Genomic DNA, 17,878 nt, shown 5'->3' with positions numbered 1-17,878 from the left:
GGCACTCAGGGAGCAGCTGTTTTGGCTGCAGCTAAAGCCAAGCCCCTACATTAACACGGTGTCCCTGCTGCAGCATCTGAAAAGTAAGATGGAGGTTTTCATGGGGCTTGAATGTCCTCTCAGGAGCATCGAGCCCTGCCCATGGAGGTCCTCTTGAGCTTAGACTTTGTGGGCACTGAAGCAAACATCATCCATTTGTCAAACTCCACTTGACCTCGAGGCAGAACTGGACTACAACCAAACATTCCCTAAATCTTAGCTGACATGTCTTGCTTCTGTCTCCTGCATGGCCCTGCCTTTCCAGGCTCCCTACATGCCCCTAAGTGCCATAGTCCTTGGGGCTCTGCCCTCAGCATCTCCAAATCCCACAGCAGCCTCCCAGTGCTTCAGTTGTGTATCATAAACTGTTGACACCAGAGTTATCCTGCATGCCCTGCTGCCTTCAAGACATGTAGGCAACAGAGGGCTCCAGTTGCGTGGCTGCCGGGTCTTAGAGTGACCTCAGGGCTGCAGAAAGGGAACGTAAAGGGAGACTGAGCCAGAAGAGGCTTTTTTGTGCAGGAGGTCAGGTTCTCTTCAGAGGCTCCTGCAGAGGAACACCGGCTTTCCACGTTTTAGGGCTTCCTTCCTATTAGGCACTGGGTCACACGCAATCTATGGTGATATCTCACTTCGTCCTCCCAATGCCCCAGAGAAGTAATGTGCCCTAGTCACACTCTTAAGTGCCAAGGCCGTGTCTCAGACCCAGGTCGGTGCCATCAAAACTGGAGCCTTTGACCGTGAAGCCCTTGAGAATCAAAGAAGCGAACGAGTTGCAGAGAGGGTTTGAGGCAGCTGAGGGGGGAGCTGGGTAGAGAGTGAGGAGGCCCTGGAGGAAACTAGGAGGTCTGAGAGCCCAGTGACACGTAGGGTCCTGGGCGCAGCCCGACGCCAGTCTAGGCAGCAGACCTGCGGCTAGGAGACCCCCCCACCGCCTCCCGCAAGGCGCAGCAGGAAGCTCCCAGACTGGAGCGGACGCGGAGGCCCCGCCTTTTCCTCCCGCGCAGAGCATCCTGGAAGCTGAAGTCCCAGTAGTATTCTCGGTGCATCCCCTCGCCACTCCGCGCCAAATCCGGCACGCAGCGATGCCCGGGCCCGAAGCTCTGCCATCTCTAGTAGCGCTAGCGCGTGGGGCGGCCCGGGAAGTCGGCCAACCCCTGGAGGGCGCCAATCGGGGCTGTTGTTGTCGGCCACCCGGAGTACTACAATTCCCGGGTTGCCTCGCGTGCCAGGCACCGCCCGGAGCTTTCGTCCTATCGGCGCCGCGCGGCTCTGTGGGAGCGGTAGTCCGGACGCACGATTCACAGCGCCGCGTGCGCCCCGGGCTCGCCGTAGCCGCGGGGCCCCGGCCGGGCGCTACGCTACGGAGGCGACGTAGGGCGGGCGCTGGACGCGGACTGGGTTCAGCCGGGTCTGGGCGTTCGGCGGTTCCGCCACTTAGCGCGGAAGGCCAGTGGGGCAGCGCGGCGGGTGGCAGAAGTTGTGGGTCGGCTGGCAGGGGCGAGCGGGCCGGAGGCCGCGCCGCCAAGGCCGCAGGGACGGAGGAAGCGCTGCCGGGTTGCGGAGGTGAGTCCCTCCTGCCGAACTGGGGCCGGGACGCGGCCTAGACCCTCGCCAGAGCCCAGGCCTGGCAGGCGCCTCTCAGTGTCAGGGCTGCTGGCCTCAGAGCCAAGATCAGCTCCTGGGCATTGGCCAGAGCCAGGGATGCGCTGGGGGCGCTGCTTGGAGAGGGGAGCCAGTGGGGACTTGGGTCATTTGAGTCACTGGGAGACTAGCCCCAGAGTGCTACGGACAGTGGAGGCGTCCTCAGCCTCTCCCTGCCCTTGAGTGCCCTTATCTCACAGGCAGCATCCTGGTTTTGCGATGTGTCCTGTCGTGCCCTCACCCTCTCCACCGAGGGACTCTGGGCACTGCCTGGGGGCGGTCCCATGGAATGAGGGAAGCGCAGGCGTGCCCTGTGTGCCCACTGGCCACCCCACACTTCCTCTTCTCTGTTCCTCTCCGGGCTGGTTCTGAAGCGACACTGGGAAGTTACAGAGGGTGGCTCCTGAGAATATTTGCCAGGCTGCTGGGCGAACCGGCTCTTCTTGTTGGCTGCAAAAGGGGCCCTTCTGGTCCTGACCAGTGAACCATTGCTGTGTGGTCAAGTGGCGGTGGCGGGGTGGCTCTCGGGGAACCCTGAATGCACAGGAGTTTATGACCAGACTGCAAGCAACAGGATCCCTGTAAGACCAGGCCTGAGAGTCTGGGGTCCTACAACTCACAGCCATGACATCCTGTGGGGAAAACTGGGGCTCACCTTGGTGCTGAGTAGGGTCTGTGTTCCTCCCAGGGGCCCCTACTTTGGGGATCCCTGGGCCTCTTCTGCCCAGGTCTGGAGAGCTGTGTGAGTCACAGGTGTGGAGAGATTGTTTTCCGCCTCCAGAGTCTGTAGGGTAATTCCATCTTTCTACTTCTGAGTGACTTTCTCAAATACAAAGAGATGAAGATAGTGTTTCCTGGCCTAAGTTGCAGAGAGCCCCAAACGGACAGGGGTACCTGGAGACCCTGGAGCTCTGCCCTTCAGCCTGGCTGGTACTGTTGCAGGAAGGGGTTCTTACAGGAAGTCAGTGCAGCTTGGCCTTGGGGGTGGGCTCATCTTCATCTCAGATTGTTTTGCTCCCAGAAGGGGCACTCTTCTTTTCCCCCTTCTGCATCTGAAAATCTCTGGAGCTGCTTTTCCTGAGCAGACAAGCTGATGAGAGCCAGGTTTAAGCCCTGCTGGGCCCAAGGCTTAGTGGCTACATGGCTTTAGGCAGGGACCTATGAACTTAGATATTGTGTCTGCTCTGAGCACCCAAGACCTGGAGGGGTTTCTGGGCTCAGCCAGCTACTCCTTCACTCCCCTGTTACCTGGACTGCCCAGCACTTCTTCCTTTTCTATCCTCTGGTTCTGCCCTGTGCCCCATTACTTGGCACCCGCGTGAATGTCTCAAAGTAGAAATGTGATCTTGTCTCTCACCAGATCTTTCCTGCCAATCCCCTCAGTGTGGATACAGCTTCTCCCCCTTCCTGCTAAGAATGCCCGGGAGGTCTGTGTTGAGCTCTGGTGTCGCCCCTGATGACAGTATTGAACTTGAGAACTAGAAACTGAAATCCTGAGAATGTCTCTCTCTCTCTGACAGTACTGTGTGGAAAACATAATTTCCTATTTCACGATGCACAACTGAGGTGGTTTACAGCTCCAAAGACACATGAGGACACGCAGTGACCCCATTCCCCTCCTTAGAGCATCCTCCAGCCATCTCATGTGTGCCTTTGACTTTGAGAGGTCCATCTCCTCCCATCCCAGAGAGCAGGTGCTTTGGAAAGTAGAGTGAATTCAGCCCATCGACTGCTGGTCATTCACTGTGACCAAGGTCAGTAGGCACTCTGAGTGGGCCAAGGACGTGGGAGTGGATCTGCACAGTGAGGAACTCCAAACTCTGTGCTAAAGCAGACAGCTGGAACCTTCAGGGACAAAGTACTTGGTCATACAGAGAAGTCCAGAAACGCCAAGCGTGACCACCTTGTAGTGTGTTCAGGCAGCAGCTCCGAGTAGATGGGCAAGGAGGATTTGGGGCAGGTGTGTTTCTTCCCAAGTTTGCTTACAGGAAGTGGTAGTTACACTTTTGGAGCCCTCAGCATTTATCCTTGGATCTGGCTTCTTAGGGGGTGTTTATAATTTCAGCAGAACCTTCTCAGTTCTCTCAGAGAGGTCAGCAGTGACATTTGCTGTTGCAGGTGCAGACTTTGTAGGCAGGGGGTGGCTAGCCTCAGTGTTTACCTGAGAGTGACAGTAAGCAAGTGGGGGAGATCGCAGCGAGGAATGGGGTCACTGTGTGTCCTCTTGCGTCTTTGGAGCTGTACACTACCCCAGTTGGGTCCTTGTACTGCACCTAGGAAGGACGGGAGAGATACGCGTGTGCAAAGCCACCCATCCTGCAGCAGTGGTTGGAGGTTGGAGTGGCCGGGTGGTGCCAGGACCTGGGGTCGAGGCAAATCTCAATAGCTGCCTGGCTGCTTACTCAGAGCCCTGCCCCACTGGGGCACCTTTTTTTGGCAGCCCCTGCTGTAGGCAGAGCCGGACTAAGGGAGACTCTGTCCACTGGGGCCCTGAGATCTCGAACAGCCCTACCTGCCACCCTGGCTGGCCCAGGGATAGTCAAGGACTTAGACCAAGCAGTGAGGAGCTGGCTGCTTCCCTGGAGCCTCCACCTTTGGGTGAGAGACAGATGCAGCTTCCAAAGGAATGTCATCCCCAGGCCACCTCCCATGGGAATGTTCTCGGGGAGACCAAGGGCCATTCCTTATCCAGGCCCATGTGTGTGGAAGTGGGAAGGCCCTTTGAGTGGCCCTGGCCTAGGGGTGGGGCGTAGCCCGGCACAAGAGCCACAGATGGCTGGTCACCACTGTTTTCCAATGGACTCTGGCCCGAGCCAGTAAGCCTAGGGGCTGGATCTGTTCCAGGGCCAGAGTCCAGAACTTTCCAGGAGAGGGGACATGTCTTCTGGGTAGATGTGCTGTTGGCAAACCCACTCTGTGGCTGACCCAGTTGCAATCACAAAGGGAACTCAAGTATCTCCACTATGGGGACGAGTTCCTTCCCAAGTGCTGTAGGACCAGTTGTGGAGCAGTATGGCTGGAATGAGATATGAGCGCCCTCTCTCTCTTCAGGGATGCCTCGGCCTCTCCTTAGAACCTTTGATTCTCAGAACCCTCCTGAGACCTGTTTCCCAGACCCTGTCTTGACAAAGCCCGGTTCTCATCGCCTTGAAGGCCACACTGTGCGTCTGAGGCCTGGGGCCCTGTTCCTCTCATTCTGGGGCACACTGCAGGGCAGGCACATCTTGCTGGGCTCTGCTGTACCTTTGGTTTCCCCCAGGTGGAACACCCCCCCACCCCCGTCCCTGATAGCCAGTCCCCTAACTTGGTGCTCTGCTATCCTCCCACCTCAAGGGGGCGAGACAGTGCGCTGTTGATGTTGCTGAGCTGTTGACCCTTTGAGGGAGGGGAACGAAGGGATGGCTGCAGGAGAATGCTGTCCTGCCAGTTCTGGGGGCTGCGAGGTTGAAATCTGGGCCCTCCCCGGGGTGGGGTCCCAGCCTGGATTCTGGTAGGGCAGGGGCAGCTTCCTTCACTCAGGCAGGAGCTTCACATCCTCTGTGTTTCTGCCTTGTTGGCAGCCCTCCTCAGGCCATGGGAGACTAACTGGCTTCATGTCTGGTGGGCGCGATTCCGGAGTACGGTGGGTGGCCTATCTGGGTTGCTGCAGATGGTGATGGACCATTATTACGGCATGGGGTGATGGATCTTGATAAGTTTTAATAGGACTTGTGCCCCACCAGCTAATGTGGAGAGCATGGACTCACAGGGCTCCCCAGGAGTTCAAGCTGGGACAACAGCATAAACACCCACTCCCTCCCCATAGGGACTTGAATGTGGCCTATGCCTTTCTCTCCATGGCCTCCACAGCTGCAGGCTTCTGGCTCACAGGCAGGTGTCTGCTCACCCCCAGCCCTGAGCAACTCACCTGCCACCCACAGAGAAGTGCCCCCTTCCTGCTTCCCAGATGCCGAGGTCTCAGCGCCCACCCTCAGAGGGGCAGTGGGAGAGCAGGTGAGCTGGGGTGAGGGGTGGTGGGCTGTCACAGCTTGCCATGACTAAGGCAGGTGCATCCCATGCAGGGGTCTTGTGGAGAGGGTCATCCTCATCTGGCCCTTCATGCACTTGTCACTCTGGGTGGGATGGTCCCCTGCTGTCCTCTCAGAGTGCCATGCTGGGCACACGCCTCACACCAGGACTGGGGGACAGCCCAATCAGCCCCTATGGATTAACACCCTGTTCTCTGAAGGCGGCAGCAGCCCCACTTCTGTGCTTCTGAGGGGAGATCTAGGCCACTGCCCCATTTAAATCTAGGGCAGCAGTTCCCGAGTGAGGGCAGAAGGAACCAGTGGGGGCTTTGGGGCTGTGGGGTAGCTGCTCATTCTGAGGTGCTGGTCTCAGAGCCTTACCCATTTGCACAATCTAGTGGGCTGGTTCTGCCATTGTCTGCTCTGGCTTCTGCCTGGAGGTGTTTTATACATTATGCTCTTCTTAAGACACAGCAGCCAAAGAGTGAGCCCCCTACAGGCAGGGTCCCTGCATGTTGCCATATCCAGTGCCTAAAACAGGGCCTGGGACACAGCAGGGCCCTGAAGGGCATTTGCTGAATGAATTGACCTAGACTCTTGCCGGGGTGGCAGATCTCTCTACACTCTCATCTGGGGTGAGAGGAGGAGCAGGCTCTGCAGAAGAGTGCTGCACAAGGCTTGTCACCTGGGATTGGGGTCAGCTCTGCCTTGTAAGAGGCCCTTACCTGGGGTTTTATCTCAAAGAACAGAGCCTGAGCAGCAGGATTTGTAAAAGCTCCTATCCCTGGTTATTCTGACGTGAAACCAGGATGGGAGCTGTGGATTGACTCACCCTGACCTGGCAGAGCTTCCCACACAACCCCATGCGGGTGGGACCCTTGGTTAGCTCGGGCAACAGAGCCATGCTGTGCTTTGTGGCCTGGCTGCGTGCCTTGCCCAATCAGGGCGCTCCCTTGTAGAGTTTTACTCCCAGGGGCTTGTGCCCACCCCCAGTGGGCCAAGACAAGGTATAGGGGTTTGGGGGTGCTGTCATCCCCAGAAATCTCCAGAGAGGCCTTTCTGGAGCTGGCTGTTCTCTGGGAGATGTGTCCTTCCAGGCTGCCCTGCTCTATGTCCCTTCTCTTGGAGCCCCCAGGAGAGGCCTGGCCATTGCCACGTAGCCCACCCTTCAATGGGCTTCCCATCCTCTCCAGATGGGATCTACAAGGTCAGAGTTTCCTGAAGGCGTGTTGAGGGGCTGGCCCTACTCAGGTGCCACATGCTCTGCCAGCATGCAGAAGTGGGAGGCCAGCACATACCCCAAGTGTCTGTGACGGGTCTGAGCACTTACTGTCCTGTGGCTAAGGGCCTGTTAAGGACATTGGTGAAGAGAAGATGGGTCCTCGTGGGAGCTTGCACTTCAGGCAGCACATCCAACCTGTGTGGGACTTAGCTGCTCCTTCCTCCAGGCAGAGCCAGGCCCCTATGGCCCCACACATTGCCCTGGGAGGCCTGGAGCCATGTCGTCACTCTGCATTAGGGTTGGCTTTCCCTTTGGCTCTACATACATCAGATGTGTGTGGTGGCGTCACCTGACCTGGTTGCAGATGGCATTGTCCACCCTGCCTCCATCCTTGGTTTGAGGGTTCTTGGGCAAGGCTTCCCCCCATGCAGCCCTCTGCTCTCCTGGTAGACACAGGCAAAGCTCTTTATCACAAACAGACCATCTTGGATTCAAGTCATGAGCAGTTCTGCTTCATGGGCACCTCCACTGGCCATGACTCCAACTTAAGCCCTCACCTATTCTCACCTGCTCCTCCCCTCCCTGCCATTCACCTGTCAATATTTGGCTGCAAAAGGGAGTGTCAGAAACACTTGGGCCCTTTTCCCATGAGGGGCTCCTGTGTGGAGTTGGGTTCAGGGGCCCGTTCTATCTGTTCTGTTGTCTGACTTGTAATCAGGGGAGAGGCAGGTGTCCTGAGTGACCCAGGTTGATGTGGAACTGACTGCTGGTGGATGTGCTCTGTGCTCTGAGCACCCACATCTGTTATACATAGGCCCTCTGTTGTGCCTGCTTGCATGCTGCCCAGTATGGAAGTCACCAACACATGTGGTTGCTGACTCCAGAGCATAGCTCGTCTACACAGAAGTGAGTGTGAACCACAGTCGAGTCCAAAGACTTCAACCCGAGATGGTGTCATGCAGCTCCCACATGGTTTCACCGGTCTCATATTGATATAGTTATGTTTTGGGTGTGTTGGGCTATATGAGGGACATCATCGAGATTCCCGTAACCTCTCTATTGTACCTTTCTTATGTGGCTGTTCAAGGATTGACCCCTGTGGCTCACTTGATGCTCCTGCTGGACAGTGTTGCTGGTGGCCAGAGCTGGCAGACGTTTCTTCAAGGGCCAGGTGGAGACACTGTCAGCTTTGTAGGCCACAGGGACTCTGCCCCACTGCTCAGCTCTGGTCATGCTCTGTGGCAGAGGCCTGAGTGGCAGGTGACTTGTGGGGACACCAGCCCAGTAAGGGCTGGTGCTGCTATCCACATCCCACCCATGTCTCTGTCCCTCAGAGAAAAGGCGTCCCAGTGAATGTTATTGCTACGGGGCAGGAGTCCCTCCCATGTCCCGTTGTGCTTGACCTCTGCTGGCCTCCAGAGCCGTGTATGCTGTTAGTAACTCTCAGGTGTGGCCTGCCTGTACTGCAAGGATGCATCCTCCAGCCCTGGCCCCTGTTGTCAATGTACCTGTTTGGGAACTGGGAGAAGGGTGACAGTGGACCCAGGGTGGGAGCTGTGCTGCTAGTCACCTGCACAGCTGGAAAGCCAAGCAGACGCCCACCTTGGCCCAGAGCCCAGCCAGGTGGGCGAGGGGAGGAAGTGCAGGCATCTTCCCTAACCTGACTGGGACTTGCCACATTTGAAATGAGACGTGCTGTCTCCATCTCAAGGTGGATGCCTTTGGGCTGTATTCCATTCCTCCCCTCAGCCCGTGGGAGTCAGAGGCCTCTCCTGGAGCACAGATGGTCCCCCATTGGAGTCTTAGCCAGCCTCCCAGATCCCTCCTATGTCACCCATCTCCTCTTGGGCCCCTGAAGTTTCTCTGGATCGAGGAGGCTCTCCCTCAGGAGGGCTTCAGAGGGCTATGTGGGTAGACAGCACTGTGTGGGTCTTTGCCTGGCTGCGTGGTAGCACTCTGTCCTCCTGGAGGCTGTCCTGCAGGGCTGCACCACTGTGTTCACTTCCCTTGTTTTTCTTTCTCCTTCGGTTAAGTATACCCTGAACCTTCTACAATAAAGCCAAATCACGTCATTTCTCTTCTCACTGAGGATAAAACTCTCTTTGAAGATCAGCAGCTGGTGATACCACCATCCCTCTCCTGTGGACAGTTGATGGGTTGATATGCGTTTTCAGGAGCGGCGAAGGGGGCTCTGGTGATGGGGCAGGGGTGGGTACCTGCAGCCCAGCTCCTGGCACCGGTGTGTCCCATCTTGGGGGTACAGCTCTGTTGACATCTGGCCCTTGGTCCTGTGGGGGCCTCTGCTATAGAGGTACCTGGGGTGGGCACCGCAGACTGCCTGCTGCTGGGTCAGTCGTAGGCCCCATGTCCCTGCTTAGTGGCTGTCGCCTTCCCGCTTCAAGGCCACTCACACTGGGGGACGCTCCCAGAGCTCCTGGGGCTTTGTTCCTGTGAATCATGCTGTTTCTTCTCTTTCTCTTTATTCTCTCTGTGTTTATTTTTGTTGTGTGACTTTGACCAGCCCAGCTGCCCTGTATCCTGTGTGGGTGCTCACCTCCCTCCATGCTCCAGCCGCGTGTGACCAGGCCCGGCTCTCAGCTTGGCCTCCGTCGAGGGGGCCATGGGGAGCTCCGCCTCCTCGCTGGCCACCGAGACCGAGTCGGACCATGGCTTCCCTGGGGGGCCGCCCTACCCGGGACCCCCGGCAACGGCCGGCTGGTGTAGGAGCGGCCCCGGGGGGCCTCTCTGGGGCGGTGCCCTGGTCACCCGGCAGCACCAGCCCCTACGCCCCCGAGCCCGAAGGTAAGAAAGATGGGGGGGTCCTCAGGGGGTGGGAATGCTACTCTGTCAAGATGCCCCTTCTTTGGCAGAGGGGCTTGCAGAGAAGTGGGGTCCCTATTCCTTAGGGTCCTCTGGCAGCCCATTTTCCCCCACTGGCACAAGACCTGAGAGGCTCTGGGATTGCTCCACGCTTAGCAGAAAAGATCTGGAAGGCCGGCCCTCTCCCCCCAGCTGGACAGTGTGAATCTTGGCCTGCTGGTCAGAGACAGTTGGGGCGGGATGTATAGCCTGCCTCTGGGCATAGGGTGTTCAGTCTGGTGCTTGGAAGCTGTTTCTGGAACTTTTTGTTGAGTGAGAGGAAAACCTGTCAACCCCAGGCCCAGGTGGCACTGGCATGTGCTGAGAATGCTGGCTTGTTTCCCACAGAATTTTAGGGACACCGTCCAGGCCTCTTATCTGTGTGTGGCACTCCTGCTCTGATGTTGCTGCCTACAGGGGAACAGTGGGGGCTGTGGGGCCACAGGGGCATATCTTCATATGCCAGGTCCCTCAAACTATGGCCAGTCTCTGCCTAGACTGCCTGTTGGATCACCTGGAGAGCCTCCCCTCAGTGGTGCCATGGTGACTGATGTGGAGGCAGGTCAGACCCCAATGTCCCACCCTGGCACTGATGCCCCTGCCTTTACCCAGTCCCATGATCTTGCCAGAGGGAGGGGTGCCTGGTGCTCAGCAGACACTCGGGTTTCCTCGGACCTTGGAGCAGAGGCAGTGGTAGCTCCCACTCTCCGTGGGTACCCAGGCCTAGGTTCAGTGGGAAACATGCTGTCCTCCCTCTCTCAAAGGTGCGTCCTGGACTCCCCACTAGGCAGGCAGCACGCTGAGGGGGCATGCGCATGTGTTAGACTTTGAACCTTGACTCACACTATCAAGCCAAGTGCCTGGTGACTCAGCTCGCCCTTTCTCATTCTCCTGGTTCCCACCAGGCCTCTCTCCTGGGCATGCGGGAGTGGGGCCAGCCTCCTGGGATGGCATTGGAGCTGAGGCCTGAGTCCCTGGCAGAGGAAGAACTTGGGAGGGTTCTGGAGGAAGTAACACATCCAGCCAAGTGAGAGTCTCAGAGGTCTTATTAGTTACCCTAGCAGGCAGGATTCAAGGGCTTGAGGTCTAGAGGGATGTGCCAGGCGGCCAGATGGTGGCAGAGACCAGTGAGAGGCAGGAGTGAGATGTCGGGACTTATTAGAGAATTTCCTCTGTTCCCCCTTGTTACTGTACCAATGGGACGTTAGTGATCATCTCTGTATCTCTGTTTTATTGAGATATAACTTTACTATCAAATCCACCCCTCACAAGTGTGCAGCTCAGTGATTTTAGTCTGTTACAGTTATGCAACCATGACTACAATCCAATTTTTCAGCATCTGCACACCCCCAAAAGATCCTGCCCATTTGCAGTCCCTCCCTATCCCCAGACAACCACCCAGTTTCCTGTCTATAGATTTGCCTTTTCTAGAAATTTCACATAAGTGGAATCACATAATAGGTGTTCTTCTGTATCTAGGGTCTTTGACCGAGTGTAATGTTTTCAGGGTCCATCCATGTACAACCTGTGTCAGTGCTTCATTGTTTTTATGGCTGAATACTATTCTATTGTCTGGATGGACCACATTTACTTATCCATTCCTCAGTCAGTGGACATCTTGGGGTGTTTCCACTTGGTTTTTGTGAAGCATGCTGCTGTGAACATTTGTGTACAAGTTTTTAGGTAGATATATATTTTTATTTATCTTGGGTAGGTATCTAGAATGAAATTTCTGAAGTTTATTGCAAGTTTATATTTAACTTTCCAAGAAACCGCTAGACTGTTTTCCCAAGTGGCTGCACCATTTTGCATTCCCACTAACAATGCAGGGAAGGGCTCTAGTTTTTCCACGTCCTGGACACTTTTATCATCTGCGGTTTTGATTCTGGCTGGGTGTGAGGTGCTGTCTCATGGTGGTTTGAGTTGCATTTCTGTAATGGTTGGTGCTATTGAGCATCTGTTCAGGTTTCCATTTATTCTTTTACTTAGGATAAATTGCTAGGAGTGGAATTACTGGGTCCCAGGAAGGGAGGCTGGACCCTAGGTTGAACAGCAGCAGAACTGTGGACCCTGCTGAGTTTGCCAGGCAGCTCGCTCCAAGGCCCTTCTGGTGTGCTGAGGGGCGTGTGCATGTTAGACTTTGGATCTTGACTCATACACACTGTCAAACCAAGTCCCTGATGACTCTGCTCCCACTTTCTCATTCTCCTGGCTCCCTCCAGGCCCCTGTTCTAGGCTGGTACATCCAGGTAGCTCCTTCCACAGCCACTGCAGTTGGGCCCAGACCTCAAGGTGGTTACTGTCTGCCACTGGGAGCAGTGGGCAGAGGCAGATCAGGAAGAAATGGTGCTAATGACCTTGAGGAATTCACAGGCACCCAAATGAGAGATGAGAAAGAACAGCAGGGGTCGGGGAGCTTGGTGGACAGATGGCAGGAAGGTGGCCCACCACGGTGCCCCTGCGAATTGCTCCTGACAGGACTGTCTCCCCCCATGCACACCTGGACACAAAGACGCACATGTATACGCACATGTGCAGCCGTCCACCAGTCTGGGGTGTCAGCCAGGTATGTGCATGGGAGAGACCGCTCCCCGCTCTGACAGGGGCATCAGGGACTGGAAAGGCACATGCAGAAGCCAGCAGTATGTCAGCCCCTTCCACTATATCAGCACGCTGCCTTACAGTGATGAAGCTGAGAGAACTGGTGGTGGCCTTGTCTCCTGTAACCCACTGCCAGGCTGGAGACGGGAACTGTGACGCCCCAGGAGCTATTCACCTTAATAAGCTATTGTTGTGAGCATCAGCCACCTACAAACTCTATGCTTTCCCTGAGGACACAAACGAAGAAAACCTAAGCCTGGCTGAGGGTGACCTCCAAGGGAAGTGCCTGGTATACTTTGGAACCAGCAAGGGAAACCAGGGTCCAGGGTCAGGCTGCCACAGCCAGGCAGGTTGTCCAGACTTCCTGGCATGGAGCCCAGCCTCAAGTCCGGTGGCTTGACCCAGGCCCTCATGTGTGGCACCACTTATTACTCTCAGCTTTCCTGGGGAGGAAAAAGGCTTTCTCTCAAGATGGGGCTGTGCCTCCATGTTTCTGCAAACACGTGTCCTGGGCACTGGGGGGACTTTAGTGTGAGCCCCCAAGAGCAACTCCATAACCCCACTTTTGAATTAGAACTGAGTGTCAGCAGCTCAGATAATGAGGGTAGAGCAGGCATTTGGTGTTGGATTTTTCTGAATGGTTGTCTCACTTTTGACTTGGCCTTCCTGTTGTAAGGAGTAACTCAGGTCATTTTTCATGAGCATCCAGTTTTCTCCCAGATGTGATTGTTTGTGTCCTGGAGCATGGGTGACTTGGCCTCTGAGCTAGTGTCCTGGAACTTAGGAGCGTTTTCTGTTGAGGGTCTGGTTTGACTCTGGGTTCCCAACTGTCTTACTCCCAGGCTTTGCTTGGTGGTCTGGCCTCACCTTCAGATGCTCTAGGGATTTTAGGTCTTTGGGCCTTGCTGAGCTTTCAGCCCTCCTGGGCCCCGAGGCATGTCAGGGTGGCCACTGAGGGTGGCCCTGGAGTTTCAGAGACCAGAGCAGCTGCTCCCCTGCTCAGAGGTCCTCTGTTCACCTGTCATTGCCCAGTGATGCTGAGATACAGGCCTTGGGGGTTGGTGAGGGAGAGCTGTGCCAGCCCCACGGCTGTGCCACCACCACCATCCCTAGAGCCTCCTTCCAGCCAGAGGGGCGCTGCTTCCATCAGGCTCTACCTCTGTTTCCCTAGGCTTAAATTTGATTTTTTGGCACTGCTTTTATTTAAGCCTTTCTGAATTCCAGACAGAAACTTCCTGACTTGCCTTGTTCATGAGGATGGCTGTGAAACCTGCCCTGTTGCTGGATGCTGGCCAGGACCAGCAGACACCGTGCTTCATGTGCAGCCGGCCCAGGGACTGGCCAGCTGGCGGGTTACTTGAGTGAACAGGGCTTGGGCTCCCCGCTCACCCCCACTGCAGCATTTGTAAGACTCTCCTTGCTCAGTGTACCTGGGACCACCAGGGATCTGAAGCCTAGGGCAGCTATGTCCTAGGAGGGCCCTGGGCCCACCTTTCCTGCTGGGCAGGAGCCTGAGTTTTCTCTCCGGAGATCTCTCAGGAGCATGTGGTCTATGAAGGGTCAGACCAGGCCAGGTGAGGTGCACAGGGCAAGTGATCATCCCTTGAGCCCAGGGCTGGGGTGAAGGCTGCCTAAGACCCTACTTGTGGGCACACATGGAGGGCGTTCACATGCCATGCCTCACACCTTGACCATGACTCTTCTCCTCTAATGAGGAAGGGGGCAGGGGCAGGGGTACAGTTCCTGGTCACATCCAGGCAGATTTCTTAGGCTTTACATAACACAGGAGCTAAGGCTAAAGCTGGCCTAGGCCCACTCTGTTGGCGCTGGGCACCCACCTGCTCACCCCAGAGCCCAACCACACAGGCGGACCAGGAAGGCAGCTTCACAGAGTTTGCTCTTAGCTCTGGGAAACAGTTATGTTGCCCAGGGGAGATTTTTTTGTTTGGTTTATTTTTGAAGAGGCAAGTTTTCTTTTTTCCTGAACCAAAAGGGTTCAGTGTGAACATAACATTAGAAGCACAAGCTTCATGCTTTGTAAAAAAAACAATTGATTTTTCTGCTGGTAGAGCAGCGGTGTAGGAGACTGTGTGTTGTGGTGTGCAACACCCCCTCATAGCCATCTTATTTAGAGGAGCCATCCAGGAACATCCCACTTGCCCTGCTATGGGCCTGACTACCTTTCTTGTACACCTGGGAGGAGCAGAGGCCCGGCCTTAAATGAGGCAGGCAGGCCAGGTGCCCAAGAACCCACCCAGCAAAGGGGGCTCCAGGCAGCCTGCAGGGTAGGCTGTGAAGGGAGAACCCTGGGAGGGTGGAAGGTAAGTGCCTTGCACTGCTCTGTACAACCAGTAGGGTCCTGGGAGCCAAGTGCAGGTTTCCTGGCTCCCACCTCCTTGGCCAGTCCTTCAGCCCTTCCCACCCTGCCCTCCATGTGCCCACCCCACTGCCATGCCTCAGGCCTGGCAGCTTTCAGAGTACCATGTCCTCTGGCCACACCTGGCATGTGGTGCAAAGCTCTCCCTGAGACACAGACCCATCCTAGCAGCAGCCCACCTGCCCCTCAGTGCACAGCCAGAGACCTTCTGGGATAGGAGCTCCAGGTGGGGTGGAGCCCACCCTGAGTGTTGCCAGCCTTGCAGCTACAGACAGGTGTCCTTCCCCCGGCCAGTCTCCATCCATCCCAAGAGGGCAGTGTCCTCCTGCACAGAGGATCTCCCATGTCTGGGTGTGGGTAACACTTTGGGACAGGCTGCTCCAGACAGGCTGGTGTTAGCAGTGGACCTGCCCCTTCTCCCACCTTCTTTGACCTTGGGTATTCCCCACCATCACCTCCACCCTGCTCTTCCCAGGCTGGGTGTCCTGCCCCCTTCACTACCCCGTGGGCTTGCTGTGGCCTCGCTGTGGCCCCCACCACCTTGGGACGCACACTATGAGAAGAGCAGGGTTTGCATGTTGCTTCAGGACGTAGAACTGTGTCCTTGAGCCTCTGCCAGGCAGAACTGAGCCTGCAGTGGTCTGGGTGGACAGTGGGCAGATGAGTGGAGAGTGCTTGGCCTCCTCAGAGTTTAGGCTGTGCCTAGGCACTGGGCTGTCATGTCTCTTTGGAGAAATGTCAGGAGGGACTGCTGAGTTGCAGGTGGGTCACCACCCATGCCCCGCCCCCGAGCAGCTACTGTTATGGCTGGAATTGATCAGTCTGAGAGCCTTAGCATGGGGGAAAAAAGGCTTCCTGGGTGAGCCTGTGTCCTCTGCTAGACAGGAGTGTCCTCAGTGAATGGCCACAAGCACTGCTGGGTTACTTTTCATGTTCAGATAACCTATAGCCCTCAGCACATGTCAGAATTGACCTCTGCCCAGGGAGTTCCCTGGAAACTCCAGAAGCAGAGAGCCAGTTGGGTCCCCCAGCCCTGAATTAGGGGTGACCCCACCCATAGTGTGAAGAGGATCATTCATGCCCTTGCCCTCCCCTCGTGTACTCAGACCTTTTTTTTAGGTGAAATTCGCATAACAGTTTAGTGGTATTTCGTACTTTCACAATGCGCATCCATCACCTCTACCTTGTTCCAAAACATTTCATCACCCCAGAAGAAAACCCCATGCCCATTGTACAGTTGCTCCCCAGCCCCTGGAGCTACCAGTCTTCCTTCTGCTTCTATAGATTTGCATGTGCTGGACGTTTCATATAAATGGAATCCTAGATCTTGCAGTCTTTTGTGTCTGGCTTCTTTCAGTTAGCATGTTTTCAAGGTTCATCCATGTTGTAGCATGTGTCAGAATTTTTTGTGTGTGACTTATCCATGTATTTGTTAATGGACATTTGGGTTCTTTCCACCTCTGGCTATTGTGAATAGATCTGCAATGAACATGTATGTGTGTGTATTTGTTAGAATACCAATTCTCAGTTCTTTGAGGTAGATACTTAGGGGTGAAACTGCTGGGTTGTGAGGTAGGATTATTTAACTTTTTGAAGAGCTTTTTTGACCGTTTTACAAAGCAGCTATACTACTTAGCATTCCCACCAGCAATGTAGGTGAGGGCTCTAATTTCTCCACAATTTTGCCAATACTTGTCATCGTCTTCAGTTTTGATTCTGGCCATTCCAGTGGGTGTGAAGCGATACCTCCAGACAGTTTTGATTTGCATTTCCCTGATAACTAGTGATGAATATCTTTTCCTGTGCTTATTGGCCATTTGTGTATCTTCTTTGGAGAAATGCCTGTTCAACTCCTTTGTCCCCCTTCCCCCGTATGTGTGTGTATATATGTGTGTGTATGTTATGCAGCAATAGAATCTTTGCCCCTTTTTAAAACGGATTTTTTTTCTTTTGTTTAGTTATATGTAAGAGTTCTTTATTCTGGATACAAGACAGTTATAAGATATACAGTTTGCAAATATTTTCTCCTATTCTGCAGGTTGTCTTCACTTTTTTGATGTCCTTTGAAGCAAAAGTTATTAATTTTGGCGGAAGTCCAGTTTTTTTCCATTTGCTCGTGCTTTTGGTGTCATATCAAATAATCCATTGCCAGATTCAAAGTCATGAAAATTTACCTATGTTTTCTTCTTCTAAGAGTTCTGTAGTTTTTGTTCCTACATTTAGGTCATTGATCTATTTCCAGTTAATTTTTTAATATGATTTGATATAAGGGCCCAACTTCATCCTTTAGTGTTTATATTCAGTTGTCCCAGCAACATTTGTTAAAAAGACTGTCCTTTCCTCATTGAATGGTCTTGGCACCCTTGTCAAAAATTATTTGACCACAGGTATGAGGGTTTATTTCTAGACTCTCCATTCTATGCCAATGGTTATGTAGACCATATGTAGACATCTAGTCTGCCTTGACCTTCTGCCTGTCTTTCAAGATTGTTTTGGCTACTGGGGTGAGGAGGCTTGCAATTTGATATAAATTTTAGAATCAGTTTTTTCTATGCCTTAAAAAAAAAAAAAAAGGCCATGAGGATTTTGATAGGGATTGCACTGAATCTATAAATCACTTTGGGTAGTATGGGTATTGTCATCATAACTATATTAAGTCTTCTAATCCTTGCACACAAGATGTTTTTCCATTTGTTTAGGTCTTTAATTTCTTTCAGAACTTTTTATAGTTTTCAGAGTACAAGTCTTTCATCTTCTTATTTAAATTTATTCCTAGGTATTATTTGGATGCTATCGTAAGTGGTATTGTTTTCTTCCTTTTTGGATTGTTCATTACCAGCACAGAAATGCTTTTGTGTGTTGGTCTCTACAACTTTGCTGAATTCATTTATTAGCTCTAGTAGGTTTTTTGTAGATTCTTGGGATTTTGTATGTATAAGATTATGTTATCTGCAAATGGAAGTAGTTTTACTTCTTCTTTTTCAGTTGGATACCTTTTATCTCTTTTTCCTGCCTAATTGCTTTGACTAGAACTCCAGCACAATGTTGACTAGCAGTGCTGAATTCCTGATCTGGAAGGAAAGCGTTCAGTCTTTCACCCCTGGTTATGATGTTCACTGTGGGTGTTTT

At 54.0% G+C, this 17,878-nt stretch overlaps 1 protein-coding gene across 6 annotated transcripts in view; it reads left to right on the top strand.

The window, feature by feature from the left end:
• Nucleotides 1-1,310: 1,310 nt before the first annotated feature.
• The window catches only part of CAPN15 (calpain 15), a 24,146-nt gene continuing 7,578 nt past the window's right edge, over nt 1,311-17,878 (top strand). For 4 of the 6 annotated variants that reach the window (XM_015591201.2, XM_025048356.1, XM_015591200.2 and 1 more), the window contains exons 1-2: nt 1,311-1,605; nt 9,434-9,714. In XM_015591201.2, the coding sequence (XP_015446687.1) occupies nt 9,533-9,714 (182 nt within the window). In that variant the 5' untranslated portion in view covers nt 1,311-1,605; nt 9,434-9,532. Of the gene's footprint in view, nt 1,606-5,532; nt 5,677-9,433; nt 9,715-17,878 lie in introns of all 6 variants that reach the window. The other 2 variants (XM_025048357.1, XM_025048359.1) reach the window with 2 other exon arrangements.

This window comes from Pteropus alecto, unplaced genomic scaffold (genome assembly GCF_000325575.1).
Source record: "Pteropus alecto unplaced genomic scaffold, ASM32557v1 scaffold44, whole genome shotgun sequence".
Classification (NCBI taxonomy): domain Eukaryota; kingdom Metazoa; phylum Chordata; class Mammalia; order Chiroptera; family Pteropodidae; genus Pteropus; species Pteropus alecto.
Note: the sequence above shows the minus strand (reverse complement) of the source record. Positions and strands in the feature narration are given on the sequence as shown.